Raw genomic sequence first — 21,545 nt, 5'->3', positions numbered from 1 at the left:
AAACACATTAAAATACAAAAATTCTCTAACTTTTTTCTCATCGGATCCTCTTTCACCTAATGTATGTACTGAGATTTTAAAATAAATATTTTAATAATTAGGTATCACATTTGCATGATCATTGGTTATGGCCACATGAAATGCGCTTAAAAAAATAAAACATTTTATTTTTTTAGTAAGTTTTTTATGTTGATTAATTTTAAATCGATTTATATTAACTTTAACATTTTTATGATTTAATCAAGTATCAGTTTTTCCTTAAACTCATAAACTCCCTGCAGTTCCTTCACAAACACCAGTTTGGAAAACCTTTAGGTAATATAATGTTTAATGCACTTCATGTATTTAATAACAAAAATGGAATATATTTTCTAATGCTGCGTTCACACCAAACGCGAATATGCGTCTAAATTCGCGCCTGCCGCGTCTAGTTATTCGCGTGACCACTTTGTGTTCATTCGCGCGTCAAGAGCGAAATCGACGCGCGTAAAAACAATAGTTTGAAGCGAAATTTACGCGCGTCACGCGCGTCAGAGGCGAAAGTTTCAAACCCCGTTGGCGGCCATCTTTTTACAAGATTCTGTTGTTTATCGGTCATTTATCGAGAGAGTCACCGCTCTGTATTTGCTCTGGAGAGCAGAACAGCGGCGTAGGGATCATCTTCGCCGTATTTGGGTCCACCAGACCCTTCGGAGACGAACCCAGTTCGGCGAGTTTCATCACTTGCTCCAGGAGCTGCGCCTGGATGACGGCCGCTTTCAGCGGTACTTCCGCCTGTCCCGCGCCCAGTTCGATGACCTGCTTTCCCGCATCGGAGCGAGGGGATTTCAGGAGCGGTGGAACTTCCCTCTGTGCGTTGGAGCAGTATATGATGACAGAATTTTCATTTTAAAAGTGAACTACTCGTTTATGTCATTCCTCTTTTGATGTATAATAATTCTATAGGTCTGTGCCATTTTTTTGTTCAGGTTATTACTGTAAAATCTGTTATTTATTTTTGTTTTGATGATAAATGGAGCCAGCCTCCAAAAGTATTTAACCTGTCCTGTGATTTCTTTATTTTCCTCACACAACACTGTCCAGACACACTAAAGTATACACACTATTATAGTTATTTTTGTTCTGTTATTATAGTGTAGACACACTACACTATAATAATGTTTCATATAATTAAGATTTAGATATGGATTAAATAGCATTCAATACAAAATGAATATGTGTCATATATGTGATAAAACACTTGCTTTGTTGTGCATTAGAACCGCACTAGGCATTTAGTATTCATGTTTCATATTTGAATGAGTGACTCCGGGCGGGCCTGCCGCCACAGCATCAAGCAGGCTCCTGATTGGTTAACGCGGCGCGAATTGACGCAGAAGTTCAGATTTTTCAACTCGGGCGGCAGACGCGAATTCGCGTCAAACGCGTGATGCACAATAAGCACAATTCGCGCCATTCGCGCGAACTAGACGCGCGAATTAGGCGAATTCGCGTCTACCGCGCCGCGCTAAACGCCAATTCGCGCCGCAAGAACTCCAGACGCGCGTAGACGCGTCTTACCATTGACTTAACATTGAAATCACTCGCGCCAGACGCATATTCGCGCTTGGTGTGAACGCAGCATTACTCTTTATTTTTTCATGTCAATTTTTCATGTCAAAAAATGATAAATAAGTTAGGTCAAAAGTAATCTAAAAGTAGTCTGATTATGATTAACAGAATAGAATTTGTAAGTAATCTACCCAGCTCTGCCCATATGTGACTGACTTTCTTCTTCTGATCATAAAAGATCATTTAATAAATATCCAGTTGGATGAATTCAATACAAGGACATAGTGATTCACTTTAACGCTTGGTTAATGTAATAAAGGTTAACAGCAATAGCAGGAAATAAAGATGGATTTGAAAAGAAACGTTACCATTATGTTGAGATGCTCTCAAGGGTGAGCTTGACCTCCACAGTCTGAAAGATTTCTCAGTTCTCAGCTTGCAATCAGTTCTGGCTTCATTTTGGATTTGGAGGCCTGCTTTTCACAAACCAATCAATTCTCTTTTGGATAAATTTTGGATTGCTTTCGCTCAAAATGTATAGTTGTAAATGCCATTTCATGTTGATTATACGACGGTTAAGGCAGTAAATTCTGGGAAAATAGAAAGCGTTGGTGTGTGTTACCTGGAGGGAACTCTCTTACACAGCTATTCCAGCCAGAACAGATTAAAAAACAGCACTTGACACTCTGCAGGTGCATTGAATTCTGGGAGGGATTCCAGCACCAACAGAAACCGAGGGTGTCACAGGTGAAAAGTACAAGATTCAGCAAGAAAGGATGAGTCACAGACATGAAACATACACTCATCAGTGCATTTAAATGTTTCTGGTCTTTTTCCCCTCCTTTTTTCTTACTGTCTGTATGGTATACCTATTAATTATACTAGTGTGGACATCCATGACCAGATGACAGGAAGTGGAATGCTCTTAGCGTGGCATGCAAAAGCACACGGTTTGAATTATCCAGACTTCTATACTAAACATGATATGTTCACCTGACTATACTGCTTGTCTTTACATGCGTGAAATGCTTTAAGTGTGTTTCAGCTTGACTTCGGTGGCACATCTTTTCCTCTGTGTGCTCCAGCCGTTGGCAATCAAGTAATATTGAAAAGTTGACTGTCTTCTCTTTGTCTTTCTCATCACTTTCTCTATCTTTGTTTCAGCATGCCCTTCAGGTTTCTTCAAGACTGCACAAGGTGACGAGAAATGCCTGCAGTGTCCAATCAACAGCCGCACTACCAACAACGGAGCCACCAACTGCGTCTGCCGAAATGGATATTACCGCACAGACTCGGACCCCTTAGAGATGCCCTGTACAAGTGCGTGCTTTCTGCTTTGTTTCAATCTACATTGAAAACTTTCAAACTGTGTTTTACAAACACTTGATGTGACTCATCCCTTTAATTTTGCTCAATAATAGTAATAATAATAAAAAATAATTTTATTGGTAGGACAAAAAAAGTGAATAAAAAAAGTATTTTTAATCTTTGAGTATGTATATTTCACAACATTAATTGAGGTAAAATTTCTTTTATCTGTTTTTTTTCCCATTTTTAAAATGAATCCCAAATAAAGTAGATTTAAATAATATAAATTTATGAATAATTCTAAAATAATATCTTAAATTATAAATAAATTTAACAAAATGTATCAAAATACCAACTTTACTAAATATAAAAAATAAATTACAAAACAAATTATCTATAAACAAGTTGAAAACATAATGATAGACTGCAGCTTTTAACAAACTATTTTGCTACAAAAATGTATTGTGAGTCTTTTTGCACATGAATCCAGTGAAGATTCTGTATAAAATGATACATATTAATATTAATATATTAAATTAAATTAATAATTAAATAAGTTTTAAAAAATATATAAAATTACCTAAATTACTAAATATAAAAACAAATGGCAAAACTAAATTTCTATAAATAAGTTGAAAGCATGATGGACTGCAGCATTTAGCTAAATATTTTGCTCCTAAAAAAGTATTATGAATATTTTTGCACATGAGTCCACTGAAAATTCCATATAAAACGAAGCATATGTTATTCATATCAATATATTAAATTATAAATTAATAGTACAAAATATATAAAATTACCAAATTTACTAAAAATATATATATATTTTTTTTTACAAAAATTCATTTCTACAAACAAGCTGAAAACATAGACTACAGCATTTAACTAAATATTTTGCTACAAAAAATATATCTAATATATATCATGAATCTTTTTGTATATGAATCCACAAAAAATCTCATATAAATCAAGTGTACATTAAGTATATTGTATAAGTTAATATTAATCTAATAAATTCTTAATATTTTTATATTATAAAATGACCAAATTTACTAAATATAAAAAAATAAATCAGTCACAAAACATTGAAAACATAGTGATAGTCTGCAGAATTGAACCAAATATTTTGCTACAAAAGAAATTATTGTGAATATTTTTGCATGTGAATCCCTGAAAACTCTGTATAAAATGAAGTGTATATTAATATATTACGGTATAAATAAATTTGACAAAATATATAAAATTACCAAATGTACTAAATATGAAAAATAAATTAAAAAACAAAATTTTGATAAATGGGTTGAAAACTTGATGATGGACTGCAGAATTAAACTAAATATATTGCTAAAAAATATTGTGAATTTTTTACACATGAATGCACTGAAAATTCTATACAAAAAGAAGCATATATAATTAATATGAATATATTAAATTCTAAATACATTTTACAAAATATATAAAATTGCCAAATCGTCACCTTAGAATTATAAGGTTCTATCTGACATTTTTGTCAAAATTGAGTTATTCACATATTCTTATTCTATGACAACTTATTTACATTATTTAATGTTTCTTTTGTAAGCTATGTACATTTGGGGCCTTTTTTTAGAAAACAAAAATGGTTTTTATCTATTCTATGGTAATTTATCTTATTCTAAGGTGACGAAATGTACTAAATATAAAAAATAAATTACAAAACTAAATTTCTATAAATGAGTTAAAAGCATGATGATGGACTGCAGCATTTAACTAAATATTTTTCTACAAAAAATGGATTGTGAAACTTTTTGCACATGAATCGACTGAAAACTCTGTATTAAAAGAAGAATATATTAATAATATTAATATATCGAGTTATTAATATTAATGAGTTAAAAACATAATGATGGACTGTAGAATTTAACAAAATATTTTGCTTTAAAAAATGTATTGTGAATCTTTTTGCACATGAATTCACTGAAAAACTCTGTAGAATATTAAGTCTATATTATTAATATTAATACATTAAATTAGAAATAAATTTTATGAAATATATAAAATTACCAAATGGACTGCTGCATGTAACTAAATACTTCGCTACAAAAAAAAGTATTGTGAATCTTTGCATGTGAGTCCACTGAAAGTTCCATATAAAATGACATGTATATCATTAGTATTATTATTATTAATATATTAAATTATAAATACATTTTAAAAAATATATAAAATTACCAAATTTACTGAATAAACCAAGTTTCTATGAATTAGTTAAACAACAACAACAACAAAATGCATTGTGAATCTTTTTGTACATGAATGCACTGAAAATTCTGTACAAAATAATTGACCAAAATAGACAATACAAACCAATGCTACTTATGATTATTGCCTATTCTCTTTGGCTCATTTTCATTGTCATTATCCTTACGGCTAAAATGGACAATACATACCAATTCTACACATGAGGGAAAGTTAGGAAAGTTTGATTATTGCCTAACCTCTCTGGCGCATTTTCATTGTCATTATCCCTACAGCAGAGTCAACAACACACCTCTTTTTCCACCTCATGCAAACAGCAGCCTTTTCTGTTTATTCTTACTGACTTCAGATCAGGCAGAGAAAACAGACCTGTGGCCTATTATTGAAACAGATGAGATGGTGAAGATGAAGACAGAGAGGCAGACAGCTCCTTATGCTGCTGTGAGCGGCATGTTTTTGTCTCCCTGAAAGAGGCGAGGTGGGGGAAGAGAAGAAGGAGAAAGAAAGGGAAGAACGAGACAGCTTTTTTTCACAAAAGCCATTTGCAAAAGCTTGGCCCTGGGAGGAGAGCAGCTGTTGCGAATAAGAGAGCAGCATCGTGTCGCGGAGTTGAAGCTCAGTGGGCCTTGGCTTGATTAAAGAGAGGAAACGGCAGCCTTTACCGCCCACTAACCTGGGAATGGGATGTTTAGAAACAGTTTTGCGTGCGACAAAGCTGTAGTTCCAAGACGGAGATGCCTCTTAATGGTTCACGACTGTAAAAAAGTAATCAATTGGAGCCTTGCATTTTGGGGGCTCTTTTTTTAAAAGGGCAAAATGCAGTGGGTTGCTTCTTGATTACCTCATATGCCCCTCGAGGAGCACCCAGAGTAATTGGGAGCACATGCCGGCTGCAGATAAACACAGGGTATTGTTAGCTTTAGTTAGGCTGTCAGTCAGAAGAAGATCTTGGAGGTGCGTTTGTTTGGTGTGCTCTTACTCTCCTTCAAACGCGCTGTGCGTGTGCATGAGCAAACACAAATGATGTTTACAAACACAGAAACAGCACAGAAACGGCTTCACTAGATCCAAATAAGCCTGTGATTTGTGCGATGTTATCGTAATTTCAATTAGCATGATGGAAATGCACAAGAAAATACACATGGAAATCCACACAATGCTCACAGTTTCATTGTGTTGTTCAGTCTCCGCCATAAATGAAATCCAAAGTTGACGGAGTGGTCTAACTTCAGTTATTTTTTAAAGCGATAGTTCACTTAAAAATGAAAATTCTGTCATTAATTACTCACCCTCATGTTGTTTCAAACCCGTAAGCTTTACATTCATCTTTGGAACACAAATGAAGATATTTTGATGAAATCCGACAGCTTTCTGACCCTGCATGAACAGCAACACAACTGACATGTTCAAGGCCCAGAAAGGTAGTTAGGACTAATCTTGTCACAATACCAAAATTTTGACTTCGATACGATACCTGACTGAAATATCTTGATACTACTACTGAACCGATACTACAACAAAAACATAGAAAGACAGTTAAAATAAATGAATAATAGATGATCCAAATGGAGGTTTTAGTTACTTTATCTATTAAAAAAATCATTTTATCTCCTTAAAAAAATTGTAAAAATTTCACTGCACAGGACCTTTGAGATCTTTGCACCTTTGATAAGAGCTAAAAGGATAAAGCCAAATCTTATTTCATGATGCAGTAATGTTATTTCACAATAACAGTTTATATCATGATATAGTCCAGTTTTTGTTATTTTATCTTAATTATAAGAACATAGTTGCAAGTAACAAACTAAAGGACAAATACAATAAAACAAAGACACAAATAAAATAAATAGGGCCCTATGAAATTTGTTTTATTTGCAAATTCCATTTTATTTTTTCCATTTAAATTTTTCTAGATTCCGTTTTTCCCATTTTGCATTTTTCTAGACGCTATTTTAATGGTTACATAAAAAAATGGATCAAAAAGCATGTCTAATTAATTGAAATCAATCAAACAAAAATGACATTTTAAGGCCCTATAAAATACGTTTTATTATTTTTCTTAAATTTAGTTTTATTTTGATCAAATTCTGTGAATCAGTTTTTTTTTTATTAATTTTCTGCATTCCATTTGAAAAGTTTCATTAAATTTTAATAATCAAAAGCATGTCTAATTAATTTATAAAGATTCATTAGATTTTATAAAGAAATATTTATGATTTATTTATTTTCTTTCAGAAGTCTTGTGTATTTAAAATTCTTGTAAATACATTTAGGTAAATAATTATTCTGGTAAATATTCTTCAAATATTGTTTTAATAATATTTTTATTAGTATAGTAGTACTATTAAGTAATATTTCTGTCAAGTTAAACCGAACTTTTATTTTCACAGGTTGCTGCATTTGCATTTCTGTTTGAATATGATATAAGAATGTTTTTTTTTTTTGTCAAAAGTAATGGTAAAATGCTCATGAACTGACTCTGATAGCAGTTCTTTAGATAGTTTATGTATTAATGTACTCATATATTGAGGCGGCAGAGGCTGAAAACACTGCGAGTGTCGTGTGCACTTCAGTATGTGTGTAGTAAACTGCGCGTCCGTCCATTCATTCATACAGAGACATGTAGAATGAGCAGGATTTATATTTAAATCCGTGATATTCTGTGTTATACAGTAAATTCTGTTTTCATGACTGGATCCCATGATTCCATCCACGTTTTCCGCTTTGCTTTAATCATAGGACTCTAAATAAACAGTGTTGTGGCTCTTATCAAAATGCCTTTTTAAAGTACCAGTACTAGTAAATTGTGGAATCGTACCGTTTTTTAAAGCAGGGTATCACAATATCTTTTTAGTACCGGTATATCGTTAAACACTAGTAAGGACATCGTTAAAATTGTTCATGTTACATCAGTGGTTCAAACGGAATTTTTAGATATTAGAATTTGAAGTTAAACAAAAAAGATTAATTTGTATATCTTGTTTGTTTCTCCAGCTGTGCCATCGGCTCCTCAAACCGTGATCTCTAGTGTCAACGAAACGTCGCTGATGCTGGAGTGGAATCCTCCGCGGGAGACTGGCGGTCGTGATGACGTGGTCTACAACATCATCTGCAAGAGCTGCGGAGGCGGCAGAGGGGGCTGTACGCGTTGTGGGGACAACGTGCAGTTCGTTCCAAGGCAGCTGGGACTCACAGAAACCCGGGTCTTCATAAGTGACCTGCTGGCCCACACCCAGTACACTTTTGAAGTCCAGGCTGTCAACGGAGTATCGGACCAGAGCCCTTATTCGCCCCAATATGCGTCAGTCAACATCACTACTAACCAGGCTGGTAAGTCTGCATCTTCAGTGATTTATTTATTTATTTATTTTTAGCTGGATAGCTGGATGCTTTGGTACAACAGGATGTTGCCATGTTGGATGTTCATTTTGTGAACCTGTTTGAATACTTAAGGGATAGTTCACCCAAAAATGAAAATTCCGTCATTAATTACTCACCCTCATGTGGTTCCAATCCTTCATCCATCTTCAGAACACAAATTAAGATATTTTTGATGAAATCCGAGAGCTTTCTGACTCTGCGTAGAAAGCAGTGCAAGTGATACGTTCAAGACCCAGAAAGGTAAGGACATTGTTAAAATAGTCTATTTGACATCAAGGGTTAGGTTACCCAAAAATGAAAATTAGCCCATTATTTACTAACCCTCAAGGCATCCTAGGTGTATATGCCTTCTTTTTTTTAATCGAATGCAATCAGACTTATTTAAAAAATTGTTCTGGCTCCTTCAAGTTTTATAATGGCATGGGTAGGTGTTTCTCTTCAGCTAAAACGCTGCCCAAAATACGCCTGTGAGTCTCACAAAACCAATGTTTGTTTACAGGAGCAAAGGAAGCAAAGTTTTCTTACTTTAGCAAAGGAAAACCAGTCACCTCAGTCAATTCTCCGACATTTTTCTTTAAAAATCTTTGTTTTGTACTTCTACGTTCGTCACTTCTGAGCATCGGATGCGCAACGCAATGTCTATGTCATCCGCCTGGAGCGGCTTCTGTGTACAACTGTTAGCGCAAACTAGAGAAGAGTGATTATTATGTTTTAAATATGGATATTTTTCACACAAAAATTAATTAATTTGCTACTGGAGGCTTTTATTCATTCCCTGGAGTTGTGTGAGGCACTTTTTATTATGGATGGATGTACTTTATTGGACTTGTTGTGGACTGATGAAGAGAAACACCCGCCCACTGCCATTATAAAGCTTGGAGGAGCCATAATTTTTAATGTAACTCCAATTGCATTTGCCTAAAAGAAGGAAGTTATATACACCTAGAATGCCTTGAGGGTGAGTAAATAATGGGCTAATTTTCATTTTTGTGTGAACTTACTCTTTCATTTTATGAAGCTATTTTTTGTGTGCAAAGAAAAAAACAACTTTATTTAACAGATTCTTTTCTTTTCTTCAGTCTTTGAAACACATTCCCTTTCTGGGTCAGAAAGTTCTCGGATTTCATCAAAAATATTTTAATTTGTGTTCCGAAGATGAACGAGTGTTATACGGCATTGGAATAACATGAGAGCAAGTAATTAATGACAGAATTTTCATTTTTAATTGAACTTTAATAGAAATGGATCGTAATGTTCAAGAAGTTTTCCCACAGTTAAGTTTCCTGATGTTTCCTAATGTTTATTTACGTTCACGTTATAAGACGAGCAGCTAGTCTAAACTCACTATGTGTAATACAGAGTTAAACAGAATACTGTGTAACTCTCTTTGTTACCTCCAGATTACATCCTGATTACACTCTTTGGCTCACATCCCACCATGTCACCATGAGATTAGACATAATTCCCAAAAAACTCAATGTGATGCACGTTGAAACGGACCCAAACCATAGTGGGACAGATTATCCGGAGCCTAGGATCTCTCCAGCCAATGATGACTTTTAATGAAAAACAGCTTCTTGCTACTGATTAGACAAACCTTTTTTTCCCCTCTCCTGAGGCAGCGGCCATGGCTGGGAGACATTGTACAATCAGCCGCTGCCATTGCGAAGGCAACAGAAGTCTGCTTTTTTTTCCACTTATGCTATTGTGGTTTAGATTACTGTGTTCCAATTATTTCAGAGGGGCTGCAGCATTGATTTGTACTTTAAGTGTCTGTATGAAATGTGCGGTTGATCGTGCCAGAATGGTACTGGGAGCTCTTAGGGGCTCAAACAGAGACAGCCATTATTTTATGTTCCTCATCCCTGCTGGCTACAGACAGATCATCAAACCCATCCCCGCTTTATCCTAGTAAAGCTCCTTGTTCTAGTGTTTGACAGTATTTTAATTGGTTGTGACACATCGCTAACTTCAAAATTCAACAATTTTCCAACATTTGCATCACTCAGGGGAGCTTTTAGCCAAGCTGTTGTGCAAAAAAACATGCTGGAAGAGAAGTCTTTTGCATCCTGGGAACTTACAACTGATGGGACTGTTGACCCGAAGCATGCTGAGAAAGGGGATTGAGTAGATTTGCATTTGCTGTGCTCTCATCATAACACAACTTATATAACCATCTAGTGCCAGCGCACACATGACCTACTCAAATTATTTACTCCCTCCAAACTGAGTTCACTCGCATTCATTCAGTCAGCTGGGGAAATCCAATTAACACAGAAATGTGAGTGCAGAGACAATATGCTAAAAACTGTCAGTGAAACTCGAGTTAGAAAACATACATGTGCACAGCAGGTCCTAAAGGTGAAGGGCGGATTTAGACTCGCTCTCATAAACTGGAGGGATCCTGTAAAGACTTCAACTTTTTACGTTCAGTCTCTCAACAGTTACAGTAAGTGCACTTGAGACATTTAGGGGACTTGTGAACGTATGTGAAACTGCCATGAGAGCTGAATGATGAGGCTTTCGATGTTTCTTTGGACAAGAAACGACCGATCGGCTGAAAACAGAAGGATTGTTAGATTCGCTTCAACTGAGTCAGCTGAACAGCATCTTTGAAACAAAAGCCAATTTTTTTTACCCCCAAGCTTTATGGGTCCACATATTCCTCTTGGAGAACTGCCGAGAATTTGTGCCATTACCCAAACCTTACATTTATGTTGCATTACTGCTTATAAAAGCATACTCGGGCTGCAATTAAAACTTAAAAGTCTTTGTTAAATATTTCAGTATTTGTAATTTAATTTTTCTTTTAATTCAACCCCATTCTTTTCTAAAAGAGGGTCATTTTAGTCATTTTTGTGTTATTTATTTTTTTATTATTATTATTTCCCCTAGAGATACTTATAATGTTACTATTTTCACCTTTTTTAGTCCATTTGTAGGTTTCTTTCAGCAAAGCAGTTGGTTAGCGTGATAATTCTCCCCTCTCTCTCTGATCTTAGAATTAAACATGCGGTTTTTGCTAGTCTAAGCAAGATAGCATAGTTAGTTATTGATCTTCTGGATGAAACTGTGGTGTAAACTGAAAAAAAAAAATCAGCTATAGACAGAAAAGCATATATGTGACCCTGGACCACAAAACCAGTCATAAGGTTAAATTTTACAAAACTGAGATGTATGCATCATATGAAAGTTCAATAAATAAGCTTTCTATTGATATATGGTTTGTTAGGATAGGACAATATTTGGCCGAGATACATCTATTTGAAAATCTGGAATCTGAGGGTGCAAAATAATCAAAATACTGAGAAAATCACCTTTAAAGTTGTCCAAATTAAGTTCTTAACAATGCATATTACTAATCAAAAATGACATTTTGATATATTTATAGTAGGAATTTTGCAAAAAAATCTTCATGGAACATGATCTTTACTCAATTTCTTAATGATTTTTGGCATAAAAGAAAAATCAATAATTTTGACCCATTCAATGTATTTTTGGCTATTGCTACAAATATACCCCAGCGACTTAAGACTGGTTTTGTGGTCCAGGGTCACATATAAGAATCAATAGAACATCAAAAAATACAAACGTTACAAATAGGGGTGGAACGGTACATGTATTCGTTTCGAACCGAATCGGTACGGGGGTCACGGTTCGGTGCATGAATTTAAACGGAGAATACACGGTATGAAAATAAAAAAAAAACTTGCCTGCAAAATAATTAATGTAATGCGGAACTACTGTTAGATACGCGGGTTCTTTAGGGACAGCTAATATTTAGCCCCGCTTTAGCTCTGAAGCTCTGATTGGCGTCGATGCAGCCGAGCTCCGCCTATGTATGCGGTCTATCAGAGCCCGTCTACATTCTCTGGCACTCTGCAATTTTTTGTCAGCTCGACGGTCCATCATTGTGGTCAGGGCCGGCCCTGTTCATCTGGGGGCCCTAAGCAGGATAATTTTGGGGCCCTGCCTTGCAAAAGCATGCAAAAAAATCGAGTATTGCCAGTAGCCAGGTTTCCATCCAAAGATTTTTTTTTGTGGGAAAAAAAACAACACAAAAAAAACAAAAACAAAAAAACATGTAAAGCTTCGGAATTTGCGCTTTCGACATAGCTGATGGAAATGCCTTGTCGATTAAATTTCTTATGTGTCAAAACAATCTTTTTTCGTTTAACTTTAGAACATTAATTCTTAATCCATACTTCAAATGTCACAAAAATCTGTTTGGAAACACTTTTTGTAGAGAGGCAAATAAATGTGAGGCAGCGTCCCTGTTCGTGTTGCTAATGTTAAAGCACCGTTTTCCAGTTCAAAAAACGCATAAATCATATTCATTTGATTAAACTGACAAGTTACCTCTCAAACATACATATCTTAATTTAATGTTCCTTTAGTAGGCTACGTTGCAAGTTAAAATGTATTCATTTTGTTCTGAAAATCTTGTTTTATGTGGATATTGGAATGATAAGTACAACATTTTAAATTAACTCGTTTTGGCTTGTTAGTAGCTTCTTATATTTTTGTTCTTGTGTTATGAGTATCGTTCCATTAAATTTAAATGATTTGTCCTAAAATGAGAGGAAATAAAACAGCATGTTTTTCAATATGTTTGACTGTATTTTATTTTGACAATGAAGCCGCGTTGTCGATCCAGTTAGTAGCCTAATGCTTAACTGCGCGCAGGAGGCGCCAGCACGCTCACTTGATTTTTTTCCCCCTTATAAAAGTGGAAGAAACTTACAATAGCCTACTCCTTCGTTTGTGGTCATATAAGAGTAGTAAGACATTATTCCAAACTATTCTAAATATTTATTTTATTTATGCACATTCACATTAAAAACAAACAGTCTGCTTTTGTAAAAAAGAAAACAAAAAGGATGCCGCTTTCTCAAAAGCGCATCAGAAAAAAGAAACTAAATTCTGCATAGGTTGATATAGGCTACTAATTGTTTCACGTTTTTTTTCGTTTTGTTAATTCATTATTTATTTAGAAAAATATATTTTGCATATCTATTTGTTTCTTTTATATAGCTTTTATAATGTTTTCCTCCATTTGCAGAATCGCTGCAGGTGCGTGACAATGTGAATCCTCACATTCTGTTGTTTATGCTGCTTTTTGCGTGTATAAAATTAATCCATGGAAAACAAATTTAGGTATTTTTTATGGGTCACAGCCGCGTATTAATTAAAATTTCATTTAATTGTACTTTAACATAACCTTGTCGGTTAACGGTTAAAAATGACCGTCGGTTGTCAGGAGAAATAATCGAAATTAACATTCCTATTTAAAAGTTAATCAGAAAAAATGATAGAAATACAACTGCTCCTTTTTATGATTATTGTTGATGATCAAGTAAATAGTCTAACAAAGTAAAAAAAAAAAAATACCTCTTGACACTTACATTTAGTATTAGGTTTTGTTTCAAATGGATAAAGAACAGGCTACTAGCCTATATAATTTACGCAATATAGGCGAAATTATGTATGGAAACAGCTCAAGGGCAATTTTTTTTTTTTTTTTTTTTTTTTTTTGCGATACCAAATCTTATGTCACGGTTTCTTTTTTTTTTTTAGGGATGAGGTCATTATGCACACCATTTTATCGGTAAAAGGCCGGTTGGACAGCAAATTTCGCAGGTTTATTTTACGCATATTCTCTTTGTCGATTAACAAAAAAGTTCGAAAACTGGATGGAAACTTGGTTAGTGACAGCCACGCGCTTTGCAACGTAATGACTTGGATCACTAGTGGGGGCCCCCTAGTGGCGGCCGGGCCCTAAGCAGCCGCTTAGTTCGCCTATAGGGAGGGCCGGCTCTGATTGTGGTCCAGGGATTTCCTGAACTTTATGATTTGTCAAGCCCCCATTATTTTGACGCTAATAGAAGAAACAATGCATGGAGACGCATAGGCTTGGAGCTAGAGCGCAGCTGATGGTTGCTTAGAAACGGCAGACGCTTCCGGAGCGCAAGCGCCCGAGCGCTTTGTTGAAGAAAGAGGCGCGCCTAGCGTTTTTCACGCGTTTTTATGCGCGACATGTGAACGGCCCCTTAGATCGCAAGTTTGGGAAAACTTCGCTTTTCCAGTCAGTTACAGTAGTACAGGCGAGAGAGTGGTGGAAAAGACGAGGACTGTGTGTTGCCGTTGTTCAGCGGTTGTTTGGGTATGTGAGTGGAAATACATCTAATTGCCTTCTGCATTTTTGTTTTGCTTTTCCCTCCACTGTACCGAAATCATACCGAACCGTGACGTCTGAATCGAGGTACGAACCGAACCGTGACTTCTGTGAACCGTTCCACCCCTAGTTACAAATATATAGTTATATAGGCTAGTGAAATATTTCATAAAATGTGTAAAAAGTTCTTTTAAGATTTAATTTTTAAAGATGGTTATGATGGTGATGACTGTTATTGTTGTTTTCTAACCTCCACATAATAGTGAAATATTATTGCGATTTAAACAGTTTCTATTTTAATATACTTTAAAATATATGATATATATTCTCATCATCATTACTCCAGTCTTCATTGTCACATGACCCTTCAGAAATCATTCTAATATGATGATTTATTATCTATCCCTGCAACAGTTGTGATGCTTAATAAAAACTTTTTTCAGGATTTTTTGATGAATAAAAAGTTTAACAGCATTTATCCAAAATATAAATATTTTCTAAGTAGGGCTGCAACGATTCGTCGACGTTGTCGACAAAAATCGATAATAGAAATAGTCGACAATGAATTTCATTGTCGATGTTGTTGCCAGACAACCGAGTGAGGCATCTTTCTGCCGAGAGTCGCACATACGCAGCTTCTATGCTGAGCGATAACATACAGAAATGGCGGCGTCCAACGCAGCAGCTGCGCGTACCAAAACACGCCCGTTTCACACATACTCCGTCTGCAGTGCGTTTTTTTTTTCCACACCCATGTTAACGGATTAGAACGTTCACAATGTACGGACTGCAAATGCGTTCTGTGTGAAAGCAAAACGAGTCTGTGCTTCTTCTGCACCGCATACGTAACGCACACGGACTGTAGACGCACTGCAGACTGAGTATGTATGAAACAGGCGTAAAGTTTAGGAGCATTTTAGCCTGCTACGGCGAATAAAAAGATTATCTGCATGGTTTGTAAAGCAGTCCTTGCGCATCACGGCAGCACCTCTGTGATGCACGAACATTTAAAGAGAAAGCACGTCGGACAGTTGAATGAAACGGAGTTTGGCTGGCCTCGGTAAGATTTAAATAACATGGAAGCCAATACGTTTTGTTTTGGATATACATTTTTGTTTACTGTTTTATTGCTGCTGATGGTTTACAGGAAGAAAATGTTTAGTTGATTTTAATTTATTTTTTCTTATAAAACAAATGTGCCTGTCCATTAAAAAAATTATAGAGTTTCTTAATTTATGCATTTATGTCTGTACTGACCGAGCACTGTGCCTAATTGGTTTTAGACAGGGCATTTTTATTTACTTTTAGTATGAATTGGCCTATCAGCAGCAAAATATGCATTTTTCATTGAAGTACCCCCTTCTTTCTTGTGTTTACTATAATTTTCCACATAATTAAAGCAATCTCATGCTAAATTTGAGAAAAATTGAATAATTATCCGATTAGTCGACTAATCGTTTCAATAGTCGGTGACTAGTCGACTATTAAAATAGTCGTTAGTTGCAGCCCTATTTCTAAGTCTTTAGTATTACTTTTTTATCAACTTAACACATCCTTGCTGAATAAAATATTAATTTCTTTCAAAGAAAGTAAGAAAGAAAAAATTGTACTGACCCCAAACTTTGAAAAGCAGTGTAAAGTAAATCCTGTTCTTGTTTTGTTTTTGTTTTTTTCTCAGTGAAAATACGTATCAGGTTCTAAAAAAAAAAAAAAAAAAAAATCAAGCTTAAAGACTTCAAGAACATTAAAAAACTTACTGATCCCAAACTTTTGAACAGCAGTGTATGTAAATGTAAACTTTAATGCATTAACATGAATGTAAAATGTTAGTTATAAGTTAATTAAATAGTTTTTAAACTCAAATCAAATCAAAAACAATGTTAAAACAGTTAAGCTGTCCCGTTATATTGTTTCAGTGAATGGTCTGCTTAGTACACCGAATTATATTATTTCAAAAGAGCAAGGAAAATCCAATTTTCCATGATATGGCTCCTTGAATACCTTTTACATAATGAATTGCTTTTGCTTTTATATAAATTTTTATAGAAAGATTGTTCTCCATATGTTTTCACTCGGCAGTGCCCTGCTTTAACCCGTGCTTTCTTCGTTCTGGGGTCCCTCCCTGCTGTTGGGACGTTCTACCCCCTCTCCGCCTGTCACTTTGGATTAGCAGCTCCAGACCTCCATCAGGGGGAGCTGTGAAAGTACTCACTCCAGCTCCCTGTTAGCGGACCGGGCCCCCTGGGACAGGGCACTAGGACTGAGGGGCCTGGGTCAGGCTGTCCGGGCCTTTAATTTCGTCTGGATTGGAGGGCTTTGGGGTTACATAAACATCTTGTCACCCCTCATTAGCAAAGGCGGCTTCGAGCTTCCCCCTTCTCGTTTTGTGCTCGCACTAGTTTGTGTGCGGGGTTTTGTCCGTATCCATGTGCAAGCTTTAATTAGACACGTTTTTAAGCCTGGCTGCTGAAGAGGACAGGCGTGTTCTGCAAGAGAAACAAACAAATAAGAAAATTAGAAGTGATTGCCGTAAAAAGTATTTGTTTTCTTATCTCAGTGGCCCCCTTTTGGATCTCGACGATGAGATTTGCGGTAGATGTTCTCTCTGCATTCTCAGGCATTGTTTTCAGGAAGTTTCTCCACAGCTGCTGCTATCATCCTCTCCCAGGCCTTTTCACACTGTCCGTCACGATCTCCCACATAATACAGTTGAAGCTTGAATCAAGTGGCTGAAAGAACAGCAAACAAAGGGAGTAAAACTCTGTATGTTTGTATGCTGGACGGTCTTTAGAGCACGAGTTATACTTATGCATGATACATCATGGGCTTAAACTGTCCTTGTGCACACTTATTAAGGGATGAACAATTCATAAACACTGCTATTATGGGGAGAGTGTTATGATCTTGGCCTTGGAGAGTTCTTTTCCAGATCTTGATGAATTATGACCCGACTGCCCACTAAGTATCAGGTTGGTGGTGTTCTCTGCATTGACCCAGAATGTAGTAGTGAGGAAAGCTGCAAAAAGCTGCTATGGTTCACTTTCTTCGGCCATTTTTCACTGCTGAGGAATTTATTTCTTTACGACGCTTTTATTTTCTAGGCTAGTGGTTCTCAAACAGTAGGTTTCGACCCAATAAGAGGGTGTGATAGGGTTGTAAACATCAAAAAGTAATAAATGACAAAGCATATAATTGCGTGTACAATAAATATGCTTATCAACTTCTAAAAAAGAAAACACGCCATACATCTTTTTGCAGATACATTTGTTGGTTGTTTACACTAAATGCAATGTTAATGAAAAAATCCAGATTATCTGTTGGCTGTTAGTGTTTCTGAAGACATTTATGTTAAAAAGTTTTAGTACTTTTAATTCACCACTTAATGTTTGTTATATGCCTAGTTCTGCCTTGAAACTCTAGATGGCGCAGGCTGATGGGTCGTTAACGTAATTGATGATGTCACCGAGTTATATGACTTGGCACTAGCTGATTGGTTCACGTTGTGTACGTAACCAATGAGCTTGCAGGCTTACGATTAAATGGCTGTTAGTTCCTCTGAAACCCTCCACCTTCCCCAGCTCCACCTGTATAGATCAGCTATTTGTGCAGCAGCAGTATGTCTTAAATACTCACAGCACCGTATCGCCATATGCTTTGGCAGTAGGAAGTTCCTGTACTTGCTTTCAGCAGCAATAATCTACAACTACAGCAATAACCAGCAATTCAGCAGCAGCAGGTCTATTCCGCTAAAACCAAATACATTAACATTATCATATTCATTACCATGCTAAACTTTCCGAGAGTTGCCATAACAGAAATAATTTTGACCATAGAGCAAAAAGTGTGCAAAGAACATTTGAAACTACTTATATAACTGGCATTAGGGACAGAATGAACTTGCTCATTGTAAAACTGTGTCAAGGGTCCTTTATCCTTTTAAAGACCCTTAAACTTTTTTTCATCAGAGTATCAAATGGCAGAAAAAATCTGCCAACCTCTTATTTCAAGGGGTTTGAGTTTAATGGATAAAAATAAATTCAGTTTGAAGTAGTCTGAATGAGTCTTACAGACAAAATGGAGCCCTGAACAAATAAATAGGATGTACTTAAAGGATAAATTCACTTTCAGAATAACAATTTCCTGATAATTTACTCACCCCCATGTCATCCATGATATTCATTCCTTTCTTTCTTCAGTCGAAAAGAAATTAAGGTTTTTCATGAAAACATTCCAGGACTCTTCTTCTTAAAGTGGACTTCAATGGGAACCAATGGGTTGAAGGACCAAATTGCAGTTTCAATGCAGCTTCAAAGGGCTCTACACGATCCCAGCCGAGGAATAAGGGTCTTATATAGCAAAACAATCAGTCATTTTCTAAAAGATAAAATAAAATAATAATAATTCTATACTTTTTAATGACAAATGCTCTTCTTGCACTAGCTCGACTTCACGTATTACGTAATCATGTTGGAAAGTTCACACATTACATAGGCGGAAGTACCAACCCAGTGTTTACATAGTGAACGTACAAAAAAAATTATTTCGAAGTTGGACGTCATGTGTGAAGTCGTAGATGCACATAGCAAAGTTAGTGCAAGACAAGCAATTGTTGGTAAAAAGTCTGTAAATTTCTTTTTTTTTTTTTAGAAAATGACAGATTGTTTTGCCATAGATAAGACCCTTATTTCTTAAATAGAGTAGAGACCTTTGAAGCTGCAATGAAACTGCAATTTGGATCTTCAACTTATTAATTAGCTAGATATGTTGTGTTTAATTCCTTTAAAATAATTACCGCATGGTTTGTTAATTTGTTGTTATGCAGTGATTTGCATACATTAAGTGGCTTAAGTGTCCTTTTACGTACATATTAGTGTGATGATAATCAACAACAACAGCATAAGCAGCAATCTGGATCAGTGTCCCTTAGAGGTCTAAACAAAAACAGCGTGCTTTGCCTTTATTAGTTTAGTGATTTGTCTTAATTATGGCACAGCAGAAAGCTTAACAAAGCCGTATTGAAGAAAGGCACAATGTTTTATTGAGGCAATTTTTACAGAGGCAAACTGGAATGAAGGCCTTGAGCTCTGGGCAGCTACAGTAATAGTGCGTGTCTGTGTCAGGCAGCTGGAGACACAAAGACAGCTTTTACCTTTCCCTTCTGCTTGGCTTTCCTCCCTTGTCCCCTGCAGCTCTGCATCAACAGGGCAAGCAAGGTTAATCAGTCATCAAGTAAAGCCAAACTGACTCCAGGCCCTTCACTTTACTCTAACGCACACATTTGAGACCGGCATTTATCAGGGCAAGGATAGAAAGCGTCCGCCCGGGTGTCCCTCTCTCTGGAAGTTTTATTAGAGCAGTGTGTGACAGATCACCTGCAATTTGTGATTTGCCTACATTCGGGAAGCACTTGGGAAGTGCCACTCAAGGGGTCGTTTAACTTACCTCTCCCCGAGAATAGAGAGAAATAGAGCCACATGGCTCAGTCAGCTTCATTTTATACATATTTCTGTTCTTCCCCGTACAGAGATGGATGAACAGAAACTGAAAAATCAACAATTCTGTCAACGGTATTTGCTAAACACCATGTGGTCGAGCTTTATATCAATTGCCATGTCTTTAATTCATTGCAGCAGTGTATTTTGCAACAGAGAAATATTTATTACATACATTACATATTATATTTCTTAAATAATTCAAATAAAATAAATGTGTTTAACCCTCTGGGGTCAAATAGCCACAAATAAACATTGTAATATGTGACCCTGGACCACAAAACCAGTCATAAGGTTAAATTTGACAAAACTGAGATTTATACACCAAGCTTTCTATTGATGTATGGTTTGTTAGGATAGGACAATATTTGGCTGAGATACATCTATTTGAAATCAGAAATCTGAGGATGCAAAAAAATCAAAAAGACTGAGAAAATCACCTTTAAAGTTGTCCAAATTAGGTTCTTAACAATGGATATTACAAATCAAAAATTACATTTTGATATGTTTACAGTAGGAATTTTACAAAAAATCTTCATGGAACATGAACTTTACTTAATTTCTTAATGATTTTTGGCATAAAAGAAAAATCTAAAATTTTGACCCATGCAATGTATTTTTGGCTATTGCTACAAATATACCCCAGCGACTTAAGACTGGTTTTGTGGTCCAGGGTCACATATTTAGAATCATTACACTTATCAGCATTTATTAATCTTGGTTGATGTGAGTTGGTATTATTCCTAAACGTTAGCCAACTAATTAGAAAGAGTTGCAATTTAATTATAAATGTTTACATTTAATTTACAGTTTTAATCAGTTTTACTATGTTTTTTTTTCTTATAGACCTTTTTCCTGAGTAAACGATGATTGCCGCCATTACGAATTCTAATGTCATATTGGGTGCTTTCGTTCCGGTCTCCATAGGAACCCATTCAAATAGCGTCCATCTATTTTTAATGTAGCTAACGTCAGCAGCTTTGTGTCATTTACACACTCATTAAACTTTGAGGAGTAAGACACTGACAAATGACGGTCAGTGTGACATTGCAAAGTGATGGCGCTATAGAGCCATGTGCTTTTTAAAAACATTTGAATAGGTTTAGCAGTAGATTAACAGCTCGGAATATACACAACTTTGACTAGAAACAATGGAGACAGGAAATTCAGACAAAGTATTCTTCAGGTTAAGTATCAGGCGTGACTTCCGCGATCAGAAAAAAAAAACATCCATAACACAAATTGCTAAATACATTTAAAGTTGGCATGAAACAAAAGTTGCGATAGACTTTACTTAATATTGTGACGTATATACAAGTAAAAAGGCTTCTGAAATGTAGGACGGGATTTCAACCTTCTCCGGGAGTTTTATTGACAGACGATCTGATAATGTCAAATCC

At 35.7% G+C, this 21,545-nt stretch overlaps 1 protein-coding gene across 1 annotated transcript in view; it reads left to right on the top strand.

Annotated features, from left to right (window-relative positions):
- LOC141294268 (ephrin type-B receptor 2-like) overlaps window positions 1-21,545 on the top strand; it is an 86,035-nt gene that overhangs the window by 27,464 nt on the left and 37,026 nt on the right. The window contains exons 2-3 of the mRNA XM_073826346.1: window positions 2,716-2,871; window positions 8,092-8,427. Of these exons, the coding sequence (XP_073682447.1) occupies window positions 2,716-2,871; window positions 8,092-8,427 (492 nt within the window). The remainder of the gene's footprint in view (window positions 1-2,715; window positions 2,872-8,091; window positions 8,428-21,545) is intronic.

Source organism: Garra rufa, chromosome 20 (genome assembly GCF_049309525.1).
Source record: "Garra rufa chromosome 20, GarRuf1.0, whole genome shotgun sequence".
Lineage (NCBI taxonomy): Eukaryota > Metazoa > Chordata > Actinopteri > Cypriniformes > Cyprinidae > Garra > Garra rufa.
Note: the sequence above shows the minus strand (reverse complement) of the source record. Positions and strands in the feature narration are given on the sequence as shown.